Source organism: Pristis pectinata, chromosome 40, assembly GCF_009764475.1.
Source record: "Pristis pectinata isolate sPriPec2 chromosome 40, sPriPec2.1.pri, whole genome shotgun sequence".
Classification (NCBI taxonomy): domain Eukaryota; kingdom Metazoa; phylum Chordata; class Chondrichthyes; order Rhinopristiformes; family Pristidae; genus Pristis; species Pristis pectinata.
The window spans coordinates 6803244-6826910 of NC_067443.1; the positions used below are offsets into that span (position 1 = coordinate 6803244).

Sequence of the window (23667 nt, forward strand, 5' to 3'; positions counted from 1 at the left end):
GAGAGGATCAGGTAAAGGGCAGAAAAAGGGAGGGGTTGCCATAAGGATCAGTGCTGGACTTTCAAGTATTTACAATCTATATTAAGTACACAGACCAGGTTATAAATAGCAAAAAAAAAGTTTGTGCAGCTTGCAAAACCACGAAGTCCTTCACTGGGTTTCACACTGATCACGATTCCAGCCCACTTGATCTATTGTCTAACTTTGCCTCTCCAATGGCGAGTAATCAAGAAGACTGCAACATTTCACGAGCACATGACAGATGGAATTATTTTACAAAAGTACTGGTTGCTTTGATTTCACTATGTATGACCTTGTATTCTAGTTTTGACAAATACTTGCGTCAGTGTCAGACCAGCGCAACCAAAGAATTCATCTTCATGTGAAATTCCCATTTCCACTGTCAACACAAATCCCATCCGTTACACATATGTAAAAGCCTTAGCTTTTATCACCTCTCTCTCTTTCTCAGGCATTTACTCTTGATTCTTGCTGGGATATAGTCCCCAAAGGGATTGAACTGGTTTCAGGTGCTTCCCTCCAAGTTCTACACCACAGGGAAGCTCAGAAAGTGACTGCAGCAGGCGTTCTGATGGCCAAGTTGCCGTTACTGGCCTCATGGCGTTATCAATGGAGGGGCACAGAAGCTTTGCAACAGAACAAGTAGGAAGAATGCCGACTGTTTCCTGTTATCCTGAGCAATGTCCAATTAACACTGGCCTTTGGATATGACTGACATGAAAAGACACTTATAGTTTGTAGCTCAAAGGATGTTTACTGCACAGATGGCACTTCAGTAATGAAAGTACTTAAAACATTATCATCAACCAATTACCATTTATGAACCTGCCATTACTATAATCACAGGTTTATGCTGACTTATTTCAGGCAGTGTTCCAGGTACAATCAGTGCAGATTTGTTCAAATTCTTCTAAATATGTGATTTCAATGCTTGAATTGCAGTGATGAAAATCACCAACCAAGGCCATAGGTACACAAGGTTGATATGGATCAGTACTGAACCTTTGTGTTCCCCTGAAATGGAAACTCTTCGTACTTCTCATACCACATCGGTTATAAACGCAAGATATTTAGAGCTTAGTGTGTAACAAGGCTGGAATTCAGGCAGACACCTCTGGTGATGTCATGAACTGCGTAGGCAAACGTCAGCAAAGTTCAGGGACTGCCACAGACTCGTGGCAAGACAGTTGTTAATCTTTGCCTTGTGTAGTCCGTTTATTTAGGATTTTATTTTTGCTTTATCATGGGCCAATTGGACACAGTGAAAGCACAGCTGATGGGGGACAGTGAGAGATCAGGCATGCAGGCACATGATTTTTACTGGACTGGTGTTCAGAGGTCTGGGCCATCAATGTGAAGACAAGAGTTCAAACCCCACCTTGGGAGCTCAATTTAGTTAATTAAGTATATCTGGAATAAAAAATTGCAGTCAGTAATGATGACCGGAGAGCCACTGGCCCTTCAGCCCACCACCCATACTGACCATCAAGCACCTATTCACATTAATCCTACAGTAAGCCAATTTATTCTCCCCACATTCCAATCAACTCCACCTAAATTCTACCACTCACTTGTACACTAAGGACAACTTACAGTGGCTAGTTAACCTGCCATGAAGTTATCAATATGTTGTTTGAAAAAAAACACATTTGGCTCATTAATGCTCTTCAAGAATGAAAATCTGTCATCTTAACTAATGTGAATTCAGACCTCTAGCAACATGCTCAACCCTTAACTACCGCATAAAATGACCCACCGAGCCACACTGCTTGGGGGGGGGGGGGGGGGAAATAACGACAGTAAATGTTGTCCTAGCCTGTGATGCCTGCTTCCCATTATAGAAAAATAATACTGACTGCTTGTTTGTTTATTGAGCTGCCTTCTCCCAGGACGAAACCAAGGCAGGATTTAAGGGATTGTGGATCAAGCTCGGAGGCTGATGGCTGCTTCCTACATTACAGTATCCGTGATACTGTTTCAGTGGTAACAGCCTTTTGGGGAGTCACAAGGCTGTGGTCTGTATCCCACTTCATTAACCCGGACAACGCTTCAGTGCAGTACTAAGGGAGTGCTGCACTGCTAGAGAAGTAAGCTTTGTAACATCCATTACTTTGGAAGATCAAATTTGAAGGCAGAATGCAAGGTTAATGGCAGGACTCTTAGCAGTGTGGAGGAACAGAGGGATCTTGGGGTCCACGTCCATCGATCCCTCAAGGTTGCCATGCAGGTTGATAGGGTTGTTAAGGCAGCGTACAGTGCGTTGGCCTTCATTAGTCGGGGTACTGAGTTCAAGAGCCGCCAAGTAATGTTGCAGCTCTATAAAACTCTGGTTAGACCACACTTGTGGAGTATTGTGTTCAGTTCTGGTCGCCTCATTACAGGAAGGATGTGGAAGCTTTAGAGAGGGTGCAGAGGAGATTTACCACGATGTTGCTTGGATTGGAGAGCATGTCCTATGAGGATAGGTTGAGCAAGCTAGGGCATTTCTCTTTGGAGAGGAGGAGGATGAGAGGTGACTTGATAGAGGTGTACAAGATGATAAGAAGCATAGATCGAGTGGACAGTCAGAGACATTTTCCCAGGGCAAAAATGGCTAGAACGAGGGGGCATAATTTTAAGGTGATTGGAGGAAGGTATAGTGGGGATGTCAGAGGTAAGCTTTTTTTTGCTCACAAGAGTGGTGGGTGTGTGGAACGCACTGCCAGCAGAGGTTGTGGGGCAGATACATTAGGGACATTTAAGAGACACTCAGATAGGCACATGAATGATAGAAAAATGGAGGGCTGTGTGGGAGGGAAGGGTTAGAAAGGATAAAATGTCGGTACTACATCGTGGGCTGAAGGGCCTGCAGTGTGCTGTAATGTTCTACGCTCATTAGGGCTGCCCTGGGTTACAAACAGGTTCTATTTTTATAGATGCCCATGTCAATTTTGTCCAGAAGATTAAAAAATGTACATATCACTTAAACAAACCCCAGATTCTGAACTCCGAAGGCACCTATTCCTGAACCATAATTTACCACTGCCTCACAACTTAAGTCCCCCAAACACCCTAGCCACACTAAAATAGCCCTAGGATCCTGATCATAAACTAAGCATAACTGCAACATCAATAACATACATCATCTTTATGGGAAACTGGATGTTTATTCTGAACCCTCTAACATGGGTGGCACAGTGGTGCAGCTGGTCGAGTATTGCCTCACAGCTCTGGAGACCTAGGGTGCTGAATGCATGGAGCTTGTATATTCTCCCTGTGACCGCATGGGTTTCCCCCGGGTGCTCCAGTTTCCTCCTGGAGCCCAAAGACATGCAGGTCAGTATGTTAAGTGGTCACTATAAATTGCCTTTGTGTGTAGGTGAGTGATGGAATCTTGGGTGAATTAATAGGTAAAAATGGGATTAGTGTAGCATTGGTGTAAAATAAGAGCTTGATGGTCAGTTTGGACATGGGGGGCGGTGGGGGGGCTGTTTCCATGCTGTATGACTATGAATGATAAGTTGGAAAATACACAAAATCACTCAATGTGGTAACCATATGTCTGCAGTATTGTAATGAATGGTGTTGATGAGGGACAATTAACATGAATATTTATTGTCTTCCCCTGCCTAGTTACAATGGTACAGAATCAGGATGCCCCATGCTCAATGGCTGGTTTCAATAGGTTTGAAGTATCAGTGGATGTTACATTGTTCAATAGAGTATCATTGTACAAGTATCAATAGAAGAGATTGCTTGTCAATTTCCAAAGCAACTCCCTTAAGTGGCCTCCGGTGGTGAAACTGGCAGCCTGTGTTCTTAAGAAACAATGGTGTCTGATTATTGTGGGGAGGTTACATGTCAACAGAGCGAGAAACAAGCTGCTGGAGGAACTCAGCAGGTCAGGCAGCATCTAATGAGGGAAATGGACAGTCGATGTTATGGGCCGAGACCCTTCATCTGGGCTAAAAATGAAGGTGGAAGATCTCAACTAAATGAAGGGTCTCAACCCAAAACGTCGATTGTCTATTTCTCTCTACAGATGCTGCTTGACCTGATGAGTTCCTCCAGCAGCTTGATTTTTGCTCCGAGATTCCTGCATCTGCAGCCTTCTTGTGTCAACATGTAAACATGTTCTTTTCCCCCCAAGACTAGTTCTTGCTTGAACTTAATAATATTTATGGGAGATCATTTCAATGCACAGGTTCCAGAAGTCGGGTGTTCCTAACCCAGGGAGGGCCTGTAAAGCACTGACATTCTACTAATGTAAATAAAGTGCGGAGGTACAAAAACAGCAGATAGACCTTGGCTTTGAATACCTCTCATTCTTAAGCTGTATAAAGGAAATAAAAACAGAAAATGCTGGAAAAAGCAGGTGAGGCAGCATTTGTGAAAAGGGAAACAGTTACCGTTTCAGTTTAAACACCCTTCATTAGAACTGAAAGGATTTTCTCAATTCTTTCAGTCCTGATGAAGGGTCTTCTACCTGAAACGCTAACTCTACTCCTCACTCCACAGATGCTGCCTGGCCTGTTGAGTTTTCTGCAGCAGCTTCTGCTTTCATTTCAGATTTCTAGCATCTGCAGATTTTTTGATCTGAGTGTTGAGAGTGACCTGCAAATGCCAGGAATGTTAGATAAAAGGAGAATAAAGTTGGTGTATGTGCACAGTAGTTTGCTTAGCTTCTGCAAAGAGAAGTAAATGTGTTGAGTGGACTCATTGTCAGAGAGGAGTCCTTATTAACTCCCTGACCTGGCACCACAGAAGCTGCACAATGGTCTTGAGGCAGAAAGCAAACTGACTCGGTTCAAGAGAATTCATCAACACAGTCCTGCTGCCAGGCAGGTTGCCACCTAAGATCCCAATTAAACCAAGGAAAAAGATGGCAAAAGTAGGTGGAGTCTGGAGCAAACCACAATCATCTTGATGCCTGGGAGTTTAAAATTGTTTTTAAATCAGTAGAAAAATTATTTTTAAGATTCAGAAAGTTAAGAAAGCTAAAACCCTCACAGCAGCTAACACCCAGCAGCTGGAAACCTAAAAATTATTTTTTTTTTTTTTTAGAAACACCTAAAAACTTGAAAACTACAACAATTGGAAGATGTCTTTCAACCCACAACTGGAAAGCGGAAGGGAAAAGCTCACAGTGAATCCAGAATTAACAATCATTTTATCTCTTCTACTGATAGGTCAGTTCTACAGCTTAGAGGCAGCTGTTATCTCATGTTTGTAGGTGAGCAGATATGTGCTTTTGCAGCATGAGCAACATTACACTTGAGCCCAACCCAGGCCTAATCTGACCTTTACAGATACTTCCACCATTGCAGCATAAGCAAAAAGTCACTCTTACGCCTCAGCAATACCCAACCCTCCCTGCCATTGCCCCAAGCACAGGCAGTCCCTGGGTTATGACAGGGTTCCATTCCTGAGAATGGTTCGTAACCCGAACGGTTCGCAATTTGGAAATCAACAAAAACCGTGTGTGGGAGAGGATCATGAAACATCTGTGATGGGAGAGCGAGTAGGCATGAGGAGAGCAGTAGCAAGCCAGCCTCACTGACCCAGTGAGTGAGCGAGATCTTTGCTCCCAGCTCTGCTCGGCTTGGCCGATTGTTCCAGTTCAGGATGGGATGGGGATGGTGGTGGAGCTGGGTGGGGAGAGAAGGCAAGCGGAAACACCCCGTTCCATTCCCACCCCATGGCAGCTGGCAAGTTACCCCCATCCATCCCGCTGGTCTCCCAAACTAATTAATCATTCGTCCGTTATGTACAGGGTGCCCATGAGTTGGGTGCTTGTAACCCGAGTAGGACCTGTACACAGCTGTGGGGTCTGTCTGGAAAAGGTACCCTGACTGAAGTAAGCCAACTCATATAGACTGGAAGGTAACCTTTGACTTCTGCCCTGTACTGGCCATCCTTACACATGAGGGAGTGGAATGTTAAAAGTTCAAATTCACAGAAGGTCATTTGATTCTCAATGGAAAGAAAGACCCAAATGGGATTTATGAGCAAGCTCAATTTCACCATCAGATTTTTTAATTTAAATCACCATGAACACACTGAGAAAAGGCTGCACTATCGAGACTTGATTAGCTTTCTTTTCAAAGGGATTGACAAGGATCTGATTTGTCGGACTCGCCCTAATAAAGCAGCATAGGAGCAAGAGGAGAACAACTTTTTTTCACAGCTGTGATTGCAGCCACTCACCGATCTTAAGTCTTTGCAGAAAAATTAGCATTTCCCAATCGTGCAGACAGCCACGGCTTACGTCAACCATGAACAATGAAACAACTAGTTCAATGGACAACTGAGTCATTCAGATCCAGTGTTTTTGTTGAGTTATTAGAACAAATGATTAATTAGTAGAGGGGGTCACGGAGGCCACGTGTAATGTCAGAAGACATGCGGGATCGTACTTCAGGGAATACAAAAGGAGGTTGTGGCTTTCACTTCAAAGAGGGAGTTCTAAACAGGTATTATCAGCTTGTGATGTATTAGGTCACAGAGGAGTGAAGGGTGTGTTATGTGGTTACTGTGTCAGTGATAGTCATAAACAAAGTCGGTTACTTCAAAGGTTGCGATCAGCCCGAGTAAAACCTTTACAAATTTCTTCTTTTATCTGAGATAAGTAGGAGATAGCACAGCAAAAACCGCATCATGTGGTCACTGAGACAACTGCACTGTGTTAGAAACCATGAGGTGAGTTACCCAGGCTTATGGTATGAAGCACAGAAGTGGAGAAGAGTGCAGTGTCATGGGCCAGGTCAGAGGCCGCAGCAGGGAGTGAGAGATAACTAGTCACCAGCAATAACTCCACGCGTTACTGCCAGAACTCTCACCAGAAATCACAGGTGTTTGAGGCGGGACCATCCCAACCAGCAAAGTCCAGATAATGTAACCATGGATACCACATTTGACCAACACAGCACGAAATGCAGGCAATAGACTGTTCAGTACCTAATCTGCCTCTGGGAACAGTTATGAGCCAGGAATGAGATTGCTCTATCTAACTGATACCATTTGGTTTACACAGACACTATAATTCCTGCATTCAGAAAGGCTTTAGACTTTCATATAGCAGGTAACCTTTTTTTTGTTCTGCATGACAAACACGATGGAGCAGGAAGGTATGCAATTCAGTGCGCAAACTGGAAACTGCGTGATCCTTTGAAAAAGGTTTACAACAGACGTGGTACCAATTCTCCCTTCTGTTGCTTGCCACAACAATAGATCTTCACAATGCTCAAGCACACATCTATTAACTCTGTTCATTCACTCTGCTCGGGGCAAGAAGTACAATGTTGCTCAAGCATACAAAAGAAGTGTATTAGTGAAAAACTCACTTCAATACTGTTTATTAGCTAGACGGATGACACAATGTACTAGCTACGTGAAGTAATTAAGTATAATTCAAATAAAGTGAGGTTGAATCACAGTAAATGCAACATTTAGTGTGTTATACACAGTAGGTTGAAGATTTCGGAGTTAATAAAAAATTATAAAGTGGGAGGAAAGAAAGGTGCTCACTAGAAAATTGACAAAGTGAAAGGCAGAAGAACAATTACTCTGGCAGCTTTACAAGAGATCAAAAGTAACTAGAGTTGATCTAGTGAACTGAGATTTGTACTGTTCCATGCGAGACTATAAGGCTTTAGTAGAATAGATATGTTGCAACTTTACAAGATGTTGATTAGACTGCACTTGGAGCATTGTGTACAGTTCCAGTTGCCGCACTATAGGAAGGGTGTGATTGTGCTGGAGAGAGTGCAGTAGAGGTTCACCAGGACGTTGCCTGAATTGGAACACTTTAGTCATGGGGAGAGATTGGATAGGTTGGGTTTGTTTTCCCTGGAGCCTGAGGAGTGGCTTGACAGAGGTATATAAAAATTATAAGATAGGGTAAGTAGTCAGAGTCTGGTAGGGCTATAGGTTTGTGAGACAAAGATATCCGGAACTTGCTGCCATAGGTGGTGGAATACGATACAACCACAACGTTGAAGAGACATTTAGGCAGACACTTAAATAGGCAAGGCATAGTAGGATATGGACTTAAAACGGGCAAATGGGATTAGTGTAGATGGGCAGAAAGATCAGCATGGACTTGCTGGGCCAAAAGACCCACTTCTGCGTGATTCAACTCTAATGACTCTATACTACAAAAATTGGTTGATGAAGCATTACACTTGAAAAAAGGTGCCATCCTTAATAACAGAAGCATGTTTCCTACAGATTTTCCAGAAAGGTAGCTGCTCACAAGAGAGATCAAGGACTAAGCTGAAGGTTTATAAGAGTTAATTTCTGCCCTAAACTGCTAAATCAATCACCCATTAATTCCATTTGCTCTTGCACCTGCCAAGATTGATCTCCAATATGTTTTACATCAAGTTTGCAATTCAGTCAATGAGGACACATCAAAATATTAAAATCGTCAATCAACCATTTGGCCCATTAGCCCATTTCCTCCATTCAATAAGATCAAGGCTGATCCACTTCCCTCACCATTCCTCAAATTCCTTGATTCCCCCTGTATGTCCTATAAGTCTGCAGATCTCAGCTTTGAATGTATTCACCAATCCCAACCCTCTCCAGGTGTGTCAAGAAGTTATGATGCATCTCTATAGAACTCTAGTTAGGCTGCATTTAGAGTATTGCGTGCAATTCTGTCACCTCACTATAGGAAAAATGTTGAGGCTTTAGAGAGGGTGCAGAGGAGGTTTACTAGGATGCTGCCTGGATTAGAGGGCATGTGCTATCAGGAGAGGCTGGACAAACTTGGGCTCTTTCCTCTGGAGTGACGGAGGCTGAAGGGTGATTTGATGGAAGTGCATAAAATTATGAGGGGCATAGATAGGGTGGATAAGCATATCTGTTTCCCATTATTGAGTGATCCAAAAGCAGAGGGCATGCATATAAGGTGAGAGGCAGTAGGTTCAGAACAGACGTGAGGGGTATGTTTTTTTTTACTGAGAGAGTGGTGGATGCCTGAAATGCATTGCCTGATAGGGTGGTGGAGGCAAATTCATTAGGGGCTTTTAAGAAGGGCTTGGATGGGCACATGAATAAGAGGAAGATAGAGGAAAATGGGCATTCTGTAGGTAGGAGGGATTAGCTATATCAGCACAATATCGTGGGCCGAAAGGCCTGTTCTGTGCTGTACTGTTCTATGTTCTATGTGGAGAATATCCAGGTAGGTATCTCAGGTAGATAGAATAGTGAAGAAGGAGTTTGGCACACTGGCCTTCATCGGTCAGGGCACTGAATATATTAGTTGGGAAGTTATATAAGACGTTGATGAGGCTGCACTTGGAGTACTGTGTACAATTTTTGTCACCCTATTAAAGGGAATATGTTATTAAGAGTGCAGAAAAGATTTACCAGGATGTTGCATGGACTTGGGGGCCTGAGTTACAAGGAGAGGTTGCATAGACTAGGACTTTATTCCCTGGAATTTAGGAGAATGAGGGGTGACCTGATAGAGGTATACGAAGGGCAGAGACTGAGTGAAAGCACATCGTCTTTTTCCCTAGGGAGGGGGCGCTAAAAACAAGAGGGCATAGGTTTAAGATTAGAGACAGATTTAAAAAGGACATCAGGGGCAGCTTCTTCACACAAAGGTTAATGTGTATTTGGAATGAACTACCAGAAACAGTGATTGAGGCGGACACACGAGCGACATTTAAAAGCCATCTAGAAAGGAGAGGTTTCAAGGGTATGAGCCAAATGCGGGCAGATAGGACCAGCTTGCTGGGCAACGCAGTCGGCATGGACGAGTTGGGCCAAAGGGCCTGTTTCCATGCTGTAAGACTCTACGAATCCTCCAGAATCATCACCCTGTACGTCCTCATCTCAGTCGGCAATGGCCAACTCCTTATCCTGAGTGTATACTCTGTTGTTCTAGGCTTGCCAGCCATTGCAAACGGCCTCTCAGCACCTACCACATCAATCCCTGGCAGAACTTTGCACGTGGCTATAAGATGGCCTTTGGTTATTCTAAATTTTTATTGAACATTGGCAAATCTTCCCAATCTCTCCTCATATGATAAAGTCCGATTCTGCTGTTAAAGGGACATTTTGGCATTTTTTTTTTGAAGTTAAGAAAGGAAAACAAAGTAACAAAAGACGAATTCTAAAACTTACCAGGTAAAGTTGCACTTTCTGATGGAGTCCTCCTCCTGCTGGGGCTGCAACAAGCACCGTCCTGATGCCTCTGTGACGCGTGTTTGTCCTGTGCTGGTTGCATGCCTGCAATTGTATTAAACAGGGTCAATAAAAATAATTCAGGAGAACAAGTGTACCAGCACCAACATGCAACAGCTCGATTGATTAAAAACTTTTCACTGTCTGAGGCAAAATTAATGTGTGCAGACTAGATAAATATTTGAAAGGTCGAGACATTGAGGGCTATGGAGAACTGGCTCAGAAGGCGAATTGAGGCCAGTGTAGATCATGTTGAATGGCAGGGCAGGCTTGAAGGGCCTGGTGGCTCCTATTTTCTTGTGATACTGTTCCCCAAATACAAGTTTGTTGGTTCAGGCACCACCACAGGCCAACAATCCAGTGCAGGACTGAGGGAGTGCTGCATTTACAGAGGTCTTTCCCTATACTGAAATATGTTTTGACGGTTCAAAGACAAGGTCAAATAATCAATACATCTTTCCCCAACATCACTGCTGTTTGTGGGTTAGAGATGTTGCTACTGGAGAATTACTGCACTTCAAAACACCAAATGAGGCACAATTGCCACGGATACATTAAACTTAACATCCAGATTCTGGTCATCTGATATAAAAACAAAAAATGCAGGAAACACTCAGCAGGTCTGTAGAAAGAGAAACAGAAATGTTTCCTATATTATCAGTGCTGATGAAGTGAGTTTAATCTGCTTCACTGTCCACAGATGCTGCCTGACCTGCAGAGTGTTTTCAATATTTCCTGCTACAATAAACTTACTCTTAAAAATTCTTATTACTTGACTTCCCCACCTCATCTGGAGAGTGTCAGAGAAAGATACATCTCGGACAACTGCTTCCACACTTACTTCGTTACTTAACTGACCCACATTCATGCGCTAACTCATAACTTTTACAGGTTGAGCTCTTAATCTGTTGTTCTACTGATCCATACCATTCAGAGGTTTCCAATTATTCCATTTAAATTCAACATGATGGAATAGATAACTAATTTTTAAAAATATATACAATTAACTTTCCCCCTTGCAATCAACACGCAAGATGCTAGAGGAACTCAGCGAGTCAGGCAGCATCTATGGAGGTAAATGGACAGTCGACATTTTGAGTTGAGACTCTTCATCTGGACTCAGATGTTGCCTGACCAACTGAGTTCCTCCAGCATCTTGTGTCTTGCTCCAGTTTCCTGCATCTGCAGTCTCACGTCTCAACTTTTGCCCCTCCCCAATCCTTCCATGGTGTCGACACCAGGCAATTATTAACCTATCAACCAAGTGACCGCACATTAAGTGCGGCCTCTGGAACTGGGACTCGAGATGCAAACATGAGCAGACAGTACAGTCAACCCTGACTGTGCCCTATTTTGACTAGGCATGCCTAGAACCTAGTAGACAAGTTGAAAGTGAAAGAGGTATCACCAAACAATTTAATCAGAAGTGCAAATACTGATTCATGCCCATATTCTTGCTCTTTCTTGCTCAAGGGGACTGCAGCCAAGCATGGCATCCATATTGCCAGAATGAATCTGGTATCTAATAACTCTTCTATGCGGTACATGATCAATTTGGGAGGCGAGCCATACATTATAAAGAAGATAGATTTAACTTTTGGCAGAACTTTAGCAACAGTTTTATAATCAAGTGCTATTTAGAGTACTGCAAGAAAACTGTAGCACAGCAAATAAAAATCCAGTACTTCATTCATGCAAAAGGACTTTGGTCCAGTGCCAGGCTCTATGTTTAATGAGGATTAACACCTAATCATTTTACATTTTCTCTTTCTCAGTTTTAATGAAGTGTCTTTGAAATGAAATGTTAACTCTGTTTCTCTTCCCAAAGATGCTGCCTGACCTGCTGAGTGCCTTTAGTATTTTCTACTTCAGATTTCTAGCACCCGATGTCTTGATCTTCAAAATGCCCATTTAGCCTACAGCTATGCTGCTGTACTGAAGACAATGTTGAATTTTTCACTTCATTGAGAAATGACTCCAAAGATATTAGAAATGAGACACTTCTTCCAAGGTCTTGGTGAGAAACTTTATTGTTAGCAGATGGTAATGCACAGCAGGAGCACGTGGTAGAGGACCTTTGTCTTGCAGATATGGAGAGTAAAACCCATGCCCTAGAATGCTTCAAGTCAACAATGGAGACTCGACCCCCAAACTTGCACAAACACAAGCACTGTTTGAGCAGCTCAACTTGACACCTGTGGTTGGGTCGATCTCAGTTCTGGAACGCAGACGCCAATGTTAAGCTTAACGTACAAGGAGCTTTTGATGGCTCTGGGCCTGAACTCGATGCAGAAGGATGAGGGGGGGATCTCATTGAAATGTACCAAAGACTGAAAAGCCTGGATAGAGTGGACGGAGGGGATGTTTCTATTAGTAGGAGAGTCTAGGATCCATGGGCACAGGTCAGGATAAAGGGAAGTTCCTTTAGAACTGAGGCGAGGTGGGTGATGAAATCTGTTGAATTTGTTGCCACAGAGGGCTGTGGAGGCCAAGTCACTGGGTGTACTTAAGGTAGAAATTGATAGGTTCTTGATTGGTAAGGGGATTAAGGGTTACCAGGAGAAGGCGGGAGAATGGGGTTGAAAAAAGAAATCAAAAAATCAGCCACAACTGAATGGCAGAGCAGACTTGATGGGCCAAATGGTCTAATCCAATATCCAATATTTTATGGTCTTACTCTCAGTATTTGAGGCCCATATTACACAGTCAACTACTTTGGGCAGGCTATGTCAGTCACAAGCCTGACACCAGACTCCTGAAACAGACACACTACTCCCACTCTGTTACTGGAAGAGATTACCAGCCAGACAGGTAGAAGTGATTTAAAGGTGTTCCCAATGCCTCACTGACACCTGGGACTCTCTGGCCACTGGCTGCTCAAAGTGGAGTATTCAGAAAGGCATCGAGAACCTTGGATCTATGCGCTGGGAGCACACAGAAGCCCAGTCAAAAGTTTAAGGAGTGCACCACATCACAAACTACCCACCTTTCTGTCCCATCAAGCACTTGCTGCCCATCTGTGATGCAGTCTGCAGCTCCAACACTGGCCACCTCAGAAGCCACAGAACCGAAGTGCAAACAAGTGATCCCGGATCCCGAGGAACTGCCAAGAACGAGAGGACAACTGGCAAAGACAGTTGTCATTTCTCACTGGTCAGGTCCGGGCATCTGCACAGGCCAATAAAGTATCTTTCCACCTAGGGGTGAGTTTGGACCACTTCCAGCCAATGGAGAAAATAGAAAACACACAAATTACAGCTTAACTGATACATGCAACCCAATGGAAAATTAACACTGTAACCTGCATAACAGCCTTACTCCATGCCTGAAATTGGTGACGTACGATGACCATCAGGATGTCAAAAGAACAAAGACACTCCCTATTCAAATAATCACAAGCCTGAGAGGTACTTTATGTACCCCTTTGCATTTCTGTTTGCTCTGAAGATTGATTTGAAGTCAACATTTTATACAACCAATTGTTTAAATTTAATTCTACTCCAAATCTCCCCTGGACGTTGTGCCTTTAAGGTGTAGTTCACATTTGTGTTTTTTTTGCAGAAAATTAGATGCAACTGGAACCTCATCTGTAACTAAAAATCTTGTTATAAGGCTTTGATCTGTTCTGATATACACTCGGAGACCCAAGTGTGAACAATCCACACACTGGAACCGAACAATGGCAGTGATGAAAGACCAGCATAAACATGCAGCATTTTAAAAGAGCATTCAAACCACACTGTTCATTCAGCTGAGGTACTTAAAGAGGCAATCAAGTCTTTTACTTCATGAAATTAACAGAATCTAGGGGACCTGGAACTGAACACAGGACTTTTATTCTACGGCATGGTGGGAAATGTCACCACTATCTCCTGCAACAACAATGTACTGGCAGCCTTCAGTGGACCAGCCAACAAGCACAACCCTCTTACCCTACAATGTCTATTACCCAGTAGGATAAGGGCAGCAGGCACAGGGAAACCCAACCAATTTCAAGTTTCCTTCCAAGTCACAAAGTTTCCTGACTTGGGAATGAACCACTGTCCGTCCATCAATTCTGGGTCAAAATTCTGGAACTCAGAATCGAACAGCCACATAGGAGCACCTTGCCACATGTACTGTTGTGATTCAAGGAAGCAGCTCACCAACTCCTTCGCAAGGAGAATTTAGGAACAGGCAATAAATACTGACCTTGTCAGTAATGTCCTCACCCAGTTAATGAGTAAAAAAAATACATGCATCAAAGCATCAAAGGCAGGCAAGGCAATAATTGAAGCAGCAAATAAAATGCCGTCCTTTATATTCCAAGGACTAAAGTTATGCTGCAGCTGCACACTGGGCCTTCTACGAGCAGTTTTAGGCACGATATCTGGGTGGGGAATGGGGCAGAGTGGTGGATGTAACACAGTGCAGATTTACCAGAGTGACACTTGGAATTCGAGGGTTACAGTGGCAGGAAAGATAACACAAACTAGGTCTGTATCCTCAGGAATTTTGAGGATGTAGGACTGCTTTGACTGATTTTGAAGATATCAAATGGGAACTGATATGGCAGATATTATGCTGATTTGGGAGTCTAGGTGAGGCAGACTTTTCAGGGATGAAATTATGAAACACAGAGGTTAGTAGATATGTGGTACCCCCTTCCATGAAGGGTATTGATGCCCTGTCGATTGCTGACATTAAAATTTACAGATTGATAGATTTCTCAAGGTACTAAGGGATACAAGGCAAAGACTGGTATATTGAATTAAGATGTACATCAGCCATCATCCGATTGAACAGTGCATCAAGGAGACATGGTCTCCTCCTATTCCCATGTCTTATCAATCTCTCCTTTTTTGATTGGGTCATTGCCAAAGGAAATACACACACGTTGCCTGTAACCTCGCCAGAACTTCTACGCTCTCTGGCAGGGACTTAGTGTCTTTGAATGGACTCTCTCTAACAGTTGAACAGTCAAAACCAGGAACTCAAAAAAAAATTAAATGGGGCAGTCCACCCTTTTCAAAAAAAGACTGTGTATTCAACCAATTTGCTCAGCTGTTAGACCCTGGAAGAATATGAACATAAATCAGGTGGGAAGAGGAAGCAAAGTCTCATCAGCAGATACTACAAATGTTCTAAACATGACAGATAGAGTTAAAAAGTTAAGCTGCATTATTTTCTGGGCCTAAAGCTTCCTATGTCAGTTAAACCACAGGCACACATGGTTTTAATGGAGCCTCACACACAGGCTGACTGAAAGGAATATGTATCACAATTCAAGCACACCAGAGGGCTTGTGAGCCACCTCCCCTGCACCACCATTTCTGGCTTCACATTTTCACACAAGCTTTTCATCAAACTGGCCAAGATTACTTAACTGAATCGAAAACCCCACGGAAGTTCCCAGCATGTTTAATGCCTGCTAAACAGCCTGTTCTTGCATAGACTGGTGAACATAACTCATTACTGCTCATGTAGTAAAAACAATTTTACACACCCAAAAGCTGGGAGAAGGAAAATGTGAACAGTGACTAAATGGCCACTGTACAGTAATACTGTAATACTGTTCAGTAAGTACCTGATTAAGAATTGTATGGCAAGTTATAAAGAATAAGAACGGAGGAATATTTCTTTGAACATAATCATTGCTTAACCACTGGAGCCACGGAATTACAATACTAAGGGTGAATAACAGAAACTCAATGCTCTTTCTTTTAAGAAGCTGAGTAAATAATGCCAGGACAATTTTGATCAAAACAGCCTGTTCATCTTAAAAATTTGAGTCGTCATAATGAGGGTGCAGTGTTTGTAACTGTTGTAAACAGCCCTGGGAACCAGAAGTACTGCACCTTATAATGAGAACCATGGGCCACTGAACGTTTCATAAAACTGCACTGCATAAACATACCAATCCTGCAGCTTTTGTAAAAGCAGGGAGTGGATACAATATGGCTTGTCATGAATGAAACTGCTAATGTACAACAATGAACAAAAGAACCCACCTGTCCACCAGTGCAAGTTAATATTCAACTCTGTAATCAGAAACACAAAATATAGACTTTTAAAAGCTGAATGGCCAGAATATTTGAGTAGCTTTTTACAAAGAAAACACATGTCTGACATACAATCTGACATTATGCCTTGGTTAAGAAGCAAGTTCCTTCAGCTGAACTTTGGAAAGGCCAAGACCATTGTTGGGAGTGTTTGCTATAAGCCGCTCCCCAGCACTCACTGAGGCTGAACCACGACCTCTGGACAGTAAACTCGGATAACCTGCTAACTGAATGGTTGGACATTTCCAATGATTTGCCATCTGGCTCAACAGTTGGAACTTGGGAAATAGAGCCTGGTAAGTTTCAGCTCATCAAGCAAGACTAACAAGCAAACCATATTTATGAACAATGGATACCGAATTATTGGAGTTTAATCATAGTTGAGGGTGATGACATGGAACTACATTTTATATAAATTTCTCATGATATGCATAATTTATGTTTAATTTATGTTTTCCTTGTGAATGCTGCTGATCTGATGCTAAGTGCCTGTGAGGCTGCTGCAAGTAAGTTTTTCACTGCACCTGTGCACACATGTATTGTACATATGACAATAAACTCTACTTTGACTGTTGTTAGGTCTTTGGGATATAACGGGTGAAATCAGTGACAAATTTCAGTTGTGCAAACAATGAATGTTGATTTGTTCTGGGCAAGTAATAAGTTGACTAAAATGCATTCAACTTGCGAGGATTTCATAATGTCCATGATTTTGCCTTCAATTACAGGAGAGTAAGAGCAAGCAGAATAACAGCACTAAGCCTTGGCCATTAATCTCTCATACATAAAAGCAGTAACTGCCCATTATGCATCAAGTGTTGTGTCAAATCTGAAAGCACTGTTCAGATGGGTGCTGATCGAGAATCAGGTTTCAGCACAGTTACTGAAAGAATGATTTAAAACCCCAATTTACTTCTTACAATATTTTCATTTTTTTATAAGATCCCCTTCTCTCTGAAAGACAGAGGGTAGCAAATAGTGCTCAAATGTGTGTATTACACATCGGTAACCCTCTTTCAGTCCAGCAATAATATTTCAATCCTGTTAATTTGTATGGGTTTAAATGAACTGCCAGGAACTGATGATATGAACAGCTGCTGGAGGAGGGGAATCTTGCCCTTGGTTGGATAATCAAGGTTTTGAGGTTACAGTCCAATGGAAAGACAAAGTTAGTAACCAATCTGGAACCAGCATATTCAAATTACTTTACTGGGTTAATGTTCTTGACGGTTCAGGAACAGTGAGGCAGATTCCTATTGAAAAGAGAGCCTCATTTCAGTAGAAGAGGTTCCCAGAATAAACAGACTTCCGCCTTCCAAGTTAACAGGCAGACAAAGCAGAAAATAGAGGAAACTCACAGCCACCTCTCAATAACCACCAGTCACTGGCAGTTGGAACGCCACAGATTATGCCAACTTTTGTCAGTATCAGTTTGTCTAGCAAATAACGTAAAGATTAAAGAGGATTTAGATCAACTGAACCAACATAAGGATTGTATCATTTCCTGGTTAATATCTCAGTGCTTGGCATGGCTATATATGGCCACCCTAGCTGAACAAACTACAGTTTACTGAGATTACATTTCACTTTAGCCATCACAATTAGCAAATCAATTTAGGGGTTGGGCTCATTTTGGACCCTATGAACTCGGTAGATTTTTCCAGAATACTCTGGAAATGAATGTATTACAGCTGGTACCAAAAACGTGGTGTGTTTTTTAAATCTGGCCTAGTCAAGAAGGACAATGCTTTTTTAAACATTGAACCCATTGACTGAGTGTGCTTTCTCCCAGAGCTCACCATGCGACAGACAAAATCCAGAAGAATCAGAATCAGGTTTATTATCACTGACAAATGATGTGAAATTTCTTGTTTTGCAGCAGCAGTACAGTGCAAGAGATGGCAGAGGGAAAGAAGCTGTTCCTGAAACACTGAGTGTGAGTCTTCAGGCTCTTGTACCTCCTCCCCGATGGTTGTAACATGAAGACGGCATGTCCCGGATGGTGAGAGTCCTTAATGATGGACACCACCTTCTTGAGGCACTGTCTCTTGAAGATGTCCTGGATGGCCGGGGGGGGGGGGGGGGGGGGCATGGTTATGCCCATGATGGATCTGGCTGAGTCTACAATCCTCTGTAGCCTCTTGCGATCCTGCACATTGGAGCCTCCATACCAGGCAGTGATGCAACCAGTCAGAATGATCTCCACTGTACATCTGCAGAAATTTGCAAGAGTCTTTGGTGACCTACCAAATCTCCTCAAACTCCTAAAGAAGTAGAGCCGCTGGCCTGCCTTCTTCGTGACTGCAGCACTGTGTTGGACCCAAAGTAGATCCTCTGCGACGTTGATGCCCAGGAAATTGAAGCTGCTCACCCTTTCCACCGCTGTCCCCTCAATGAAGACTGGTGTGTGTTCTCCAAACATCTGATTTCCATTCTCAAATTAACCAGCAGCTACTTCAATATTACTTCTACCCCAATCAAAACTAGACAGGGTAGACATCACAATGGCAAAGCACAATAATAGATCAGAGCTGTCATTATGATTTGGAACTACAGGCTATCAGATTAATCTTCAAAAATTTGGTAATGTTGTATTTACAAGCTGACATCTATTGAATTTGGATTTAAAATGAAGATCAGACAAGATTAGAGTCAGAGTCACACAGCTTGGAGACAGGCCTCTTGGCCCAAATCTTCCATGCTGACTGTATTGCCCAGCAAGCTTGTTCTCAGCTGCCTGTGTTTGGCTCAAAATCCTCTAAACCTCTCCTATCCATGTACTTTAGATAGCCTTTAAAATGTTGCTAATGTGCCCGTCTCAACCACTATTTCTGGCAGCTCATTCCAAATATGCACCACACTTTGCATGAAGGAACTGCCCCTGATGTCCCTTTTAAATCTCTTTCATCAGTTTATGAAAATAAACAAAAGAACTGGAGGTGGAAATCTGAAACAAAACAGAAAATGGTGGAAACACTCAATTGGTCAGGCAGCCTCTATAGAAAGAGAAACAGAGCTAATAGAGTTAACATTTCAGGTTAAAACCCTGTTTCTTTTACCCACAGATGCTACCTGACCAATTGAGTATTTCCAATATTTGCTTTTTTTTGTTTCAGTATTGAATAGCTCACTGCCAGCCCACAACATGTGTGTGTGTGACATCATTCCTTAAAACCTAATGATAAATGGGAATTCCTTACAATGGATTTGATTTTCCTCAAAAACAACTTATTTGTATTGGGGCATATTCTTCCATCAATTGAAAACAATAGATAATACAAATAAGAACAAATATGCAAATTAAAATAAAGCAACCTTAAAGTAAGTGCATCTGTGAATGGTGAACCTCACTGCTTTCAGCAGTAGGATATTGAAGTGAGATACACTTTTACTGCCAGCAGCAGAGTCTGAAATTGATTCCAAAGCTTTGGATGGGAAGTGGAGAGGGGAAATGTTAAAAGACCCCTATATGAACAGAAGAACATAACCCTGGTGAGTGAGCATCCCAATATAAAGTCTGCTGCAGGTGGAAAGCATCGCCAAGCTTTCCTTTGCCAGTCAATGCACTAGTCCATCTTGTCAAACTGTCATAAGTGCTGCTCTGGTTGTTTCTGTTGACCACAATGACTCAGCTGTGGTTCTGTCCGGTTCTGATCATTTACCACAAGCTGTCTCAGCATGGTAATAATTACAAGAATGTACAGCCAACACTTCATGAATAATCATACCTTAGCCATGACTATTTTCAAGATTAGGATGGGCAACAAACACTGTTGCTTAAAGAACACAAGGAAAGAATCAGTCCCAACTGTTTTCTGTAGGTTGTGGCATGGCTTGGTTGTTCCCTGTCCTGTTATTTTTTAACCTCTTTTTCAGAATCTCATTCCACACATCTTTCCTGAGGCAATGGATTAGAGCCAAGATATCTACTCTGATCTGCAAACAACTGTGAGAAGGATCGGCAACAGCTGGGGTGACCAACTGTTATAGCTCCTCCCTGTGTGGTCACACTTTGAATTCTGGGCACCAGCACCCATGCTTAGTAGAAAAATGTTGGAAACAAGTCAGCAGGTCAGCTAGTAAATGTAGGATAAAGGGCGGAGGGGAAAGGGAGGGGGGAAGAGAGAGAGGGGAGGGATGGGGGGGGGGCGAGAGGGCGAGGGAGGGAGGGTGAGAGACATTTATTGTCCTGTCCATGACCTTTCATCAGAAAACATGGGAAAAACTTCTGATGACTGTGTTGATGTGTACAAGCAATGACAGTACAAAGGAACACTTTACACTCAATGATCACAGTTTAGAAAGAATCACAGAGGTTAATTAGAGGAATAATGCCAGTCCTCTTGAGAGCACTTTCAACCTCATTCACCCACCCAAAAAGTTAGCTTTTATTCAAATAGGAGATTCTGATGAGAGGTTATGGACCTGAAATATTAGTTTTGTTTCCCTCTCCACAGATGCTGCATGACCAGCTAAGCATTTCTAGCATTCCCTTTTATTTCAGATTTCCAGCAACTGCAGTGGTTTCATTTCAGTATTCCAGCCTTGCTTTTCTCTCTCTCCCCCCACCCCTTTTGATCTCATCCGTCTATTTTTATCTTCTCTCAGATCAACAAGCCTTCACCACCCTCTCTCAGCTGGCACCACCACTTGTATCCTTCATTCCCTCTCAACCACCAGAGACAGTTCCTTTGTTCTCTCCACTCCTGCCCTTTCCCTGGATCTTAAAATATTGCTGTTTTTCATAACTTTTTGAATGAAAGACCATCAACCTGAAGTATTAATGCTGTGGGTTGAGCAACATCTGTGCAGCCAAACATATAGTCAACGATTCAGCACGAGATGCTACATCAGGAGCCAAAATGTCAACCATCCTTTTGCCTCCACAGATGCTGCTCGACCCACTGAGTTCCTCCAGCAGTTTGCTGTTTTGCTCCAGATTCCAGCATCTGTTGTCTCTTGTGTCAGTATTAATGCTGTTCCTCTCTGCACAGACATTGCATGCCCTGTTGGGTATTTACACCATTTTGTTCTCATTTCAGATATTCGGCATCTGTAGGGTTTTCTCTTTCGCTTTCCAAATACTGATCCATGTATACATAGTCTTAAAGTTAACGCAATGACATGTCAAGAACTATCCACCGTCCTCATCTCCTACCTGGTAGCTTGCTGTTATTAAAATCTATCCATCATGACAAGTGCATCAATTCCTGAGCTACAGTCAACAGCTTGACTAGAATTTAAAAATAACATACAGGGAAAGATTCCATAAAGCAGCTTTCAGCTAGAATATTGTTATTCTTCCAAATGCAGGAAGGGGAAATGAGCTTGACAATTTAACTTCTGTAATGGAGCAGAGTGAATAGTGGGTGATTATAAATAGCTCACCTTTGAAAAAGACAAAAGGCTTCATTTGCACTGCTCTGCTGTAAGGGAACAATCCCTAGTCTTTCCACATAGTGCAGCCCCTCACCCACAGTGGTTCTGTTTGGGAAAAAACGCACATTCGCTGCTATTTGACAATGTTCAGTGATTGCTGCCAAAAACTGAACATTGGAGACACAAGGGACTGCAAGCTATTGGAATCTGGAGCAAAAACTGAGCTGCTGGAGGAACTCAGTGGGTCAGGCAGCATCTGTGGAGGGAGATGGACAGTCGATGTGTTGGGTCGAGACCTTCACCCGGACTGAAAGTAGAGGGAAGACAGCCAGTGTAAGGAGGTGAGGGGAAGGGTGGAGAAAGAGCTGGCAAGCGATAGGTGGATCCAGGTGAGGAGGGGTTGATTGGCAGATGGAGTCAGGTGAGGGAGGGAAGGGTGGAGATAGTGACAGAGGCTGGAAGGTGATAAGTGAAGACAACAAAGGACTGCAGATTATGGAATCTGATGAGAAAGGAAGATGAAGAGTGGAACCACATGAGGGAGGGATGGTGGGCAGATGGATAGGGAACCCAGTGGGAAGAGTGTGTGGGTGATAGCAGAGGCAGTACGTAGGGGAGTGAAAAGAAATTGGGTGTGATAGGGGACTGGGGAAGGTTGCGTGCGTGAACAGGCGCGCATGTGTGAGCGTGTCTGTCCCTTTGCCTCCTGACCCGCTGAATTCCTCTAGTAGCTAGTTTTTGGCTCAATAACAAATCCAACGGGAAGCTCAGGGATGACATCTTGCAACAAGAAGCATTTATGGGGGAGAAGTATAAAACATCCCACTGAATAGAGAGAATGCAGATTTCACTACCACATTAAGCAGTTGAGGCAAATAAAATGCACTTAGAGGAAGTTGGATAAACGCATGGTGGACAAAGGAATAGAAGGATAGGATAGTGGGGGGAAATGAGGGTGGGAGGAGGCTTGTTGTGGACCATAACATTAACACAGCAGAAGGGTTGAAAAGGGATACAACTTTGACACAGCTCAAACCACTGTTTTGACCTATCAAATATGACTTGATAATCCAATTTTTCTGACAGCTTTGTTTTGATCTATGAATTATACAGCTGCATTGCTCAGCTGCTTATATTCCCACTTAGAAACAGCAGTGCCATGGACACACCATCTGTAGGCCTTTTGTGGGAAGCAATTACTACATATTAAAGATTTGTGGTGTCAGAAAGATACATGCAACTCACAAAAAGAAAAATAGATTCATTCAGAATTCCAATGGATGGGTACAATGGTACACATGGCCACGATCAGAATTCTGATCCCTTCACACGCCTGTGCAGAACCACTGCTAATGGGAGTGACGACAAGGTATTCTGTCACTGCATAAAGAGCAGGATAAACTGGTAGCTGATGTACACGACCAAGGAGAGAAAACCATAGGAGAAGGATCTGCAGGGCCAGAATGTTGTACCATACACTATCTGAGCAGCTGTATCAGGGGAGGCAATTACTGGACCGTGTCCATTGCTAGCTAATCACTTGAAAAGGTCTCTGACAAAAACCACTCTGCCTGCGGCTGTTAAGGTCACAGCTGCATTTAAACTTTACACTGCTGCATCAATCCAGTTACCTGGCTGTGATTTAGTAGGCATTAGCCAGCATACAAGGTCCTTCTGTCTTCAAGACATCATCAAAGTGGTTCCACAAGGAATGTCCATGGACATACAGAGCAATTACTGAAGGCACAACAGTGATCCAACTTCACTGATTTTTCCCAAAGTTTTGGATCTGACCCAATGGATATGGGGGGTGTGGGGGGTAGCAGCAAAAAAGTCTTTTATTCCGTGTTTTTCCATTTTCTCTACATTACAACAGTGAGCACACATAAAAGGTAGGCTGAAAACATTTTGTGACAGTGCAAGGCTGGGGAAGGGCTACAGAGAAACAAGTTTCCCTTTTTATTCAAGGGATGTGCGGATGACCAAACTGCGTGAAGAGATTCTGTTGAAATGAGCGAGAACGTGACTGTCCTGACTGTGAGAGACAGCA

At 42.9% G+C, this 23667-nt stretch overlaps 1 protein-coding gene across 4 annotated transcripts in view; it reads right to left on the minus strand.

The window, feature by feature from the left end:
* ash1l (ash1 (absent, small, or homeotic)-like (Drosophila)) overlaps window positions 1-23667 on the minus strand; it is a 213879-nt gene that overhangs the window by 95151 nt on the left and 95061 nt on the right. For all 4 annotated transcript variants that reach the window (XM_052045674.1, XM_052045672.1, XM_052045673.1 and 1 more), the window contains one exon: window positions 10138-10242. In XM_052045674.1, the coding sequence (XP_051901634.1) occupies window positions 10138-10242 (105 nt within the window). The remainder of the gene's footprint in view (window positions 1-10137; window positions 10243-23667) is intronic.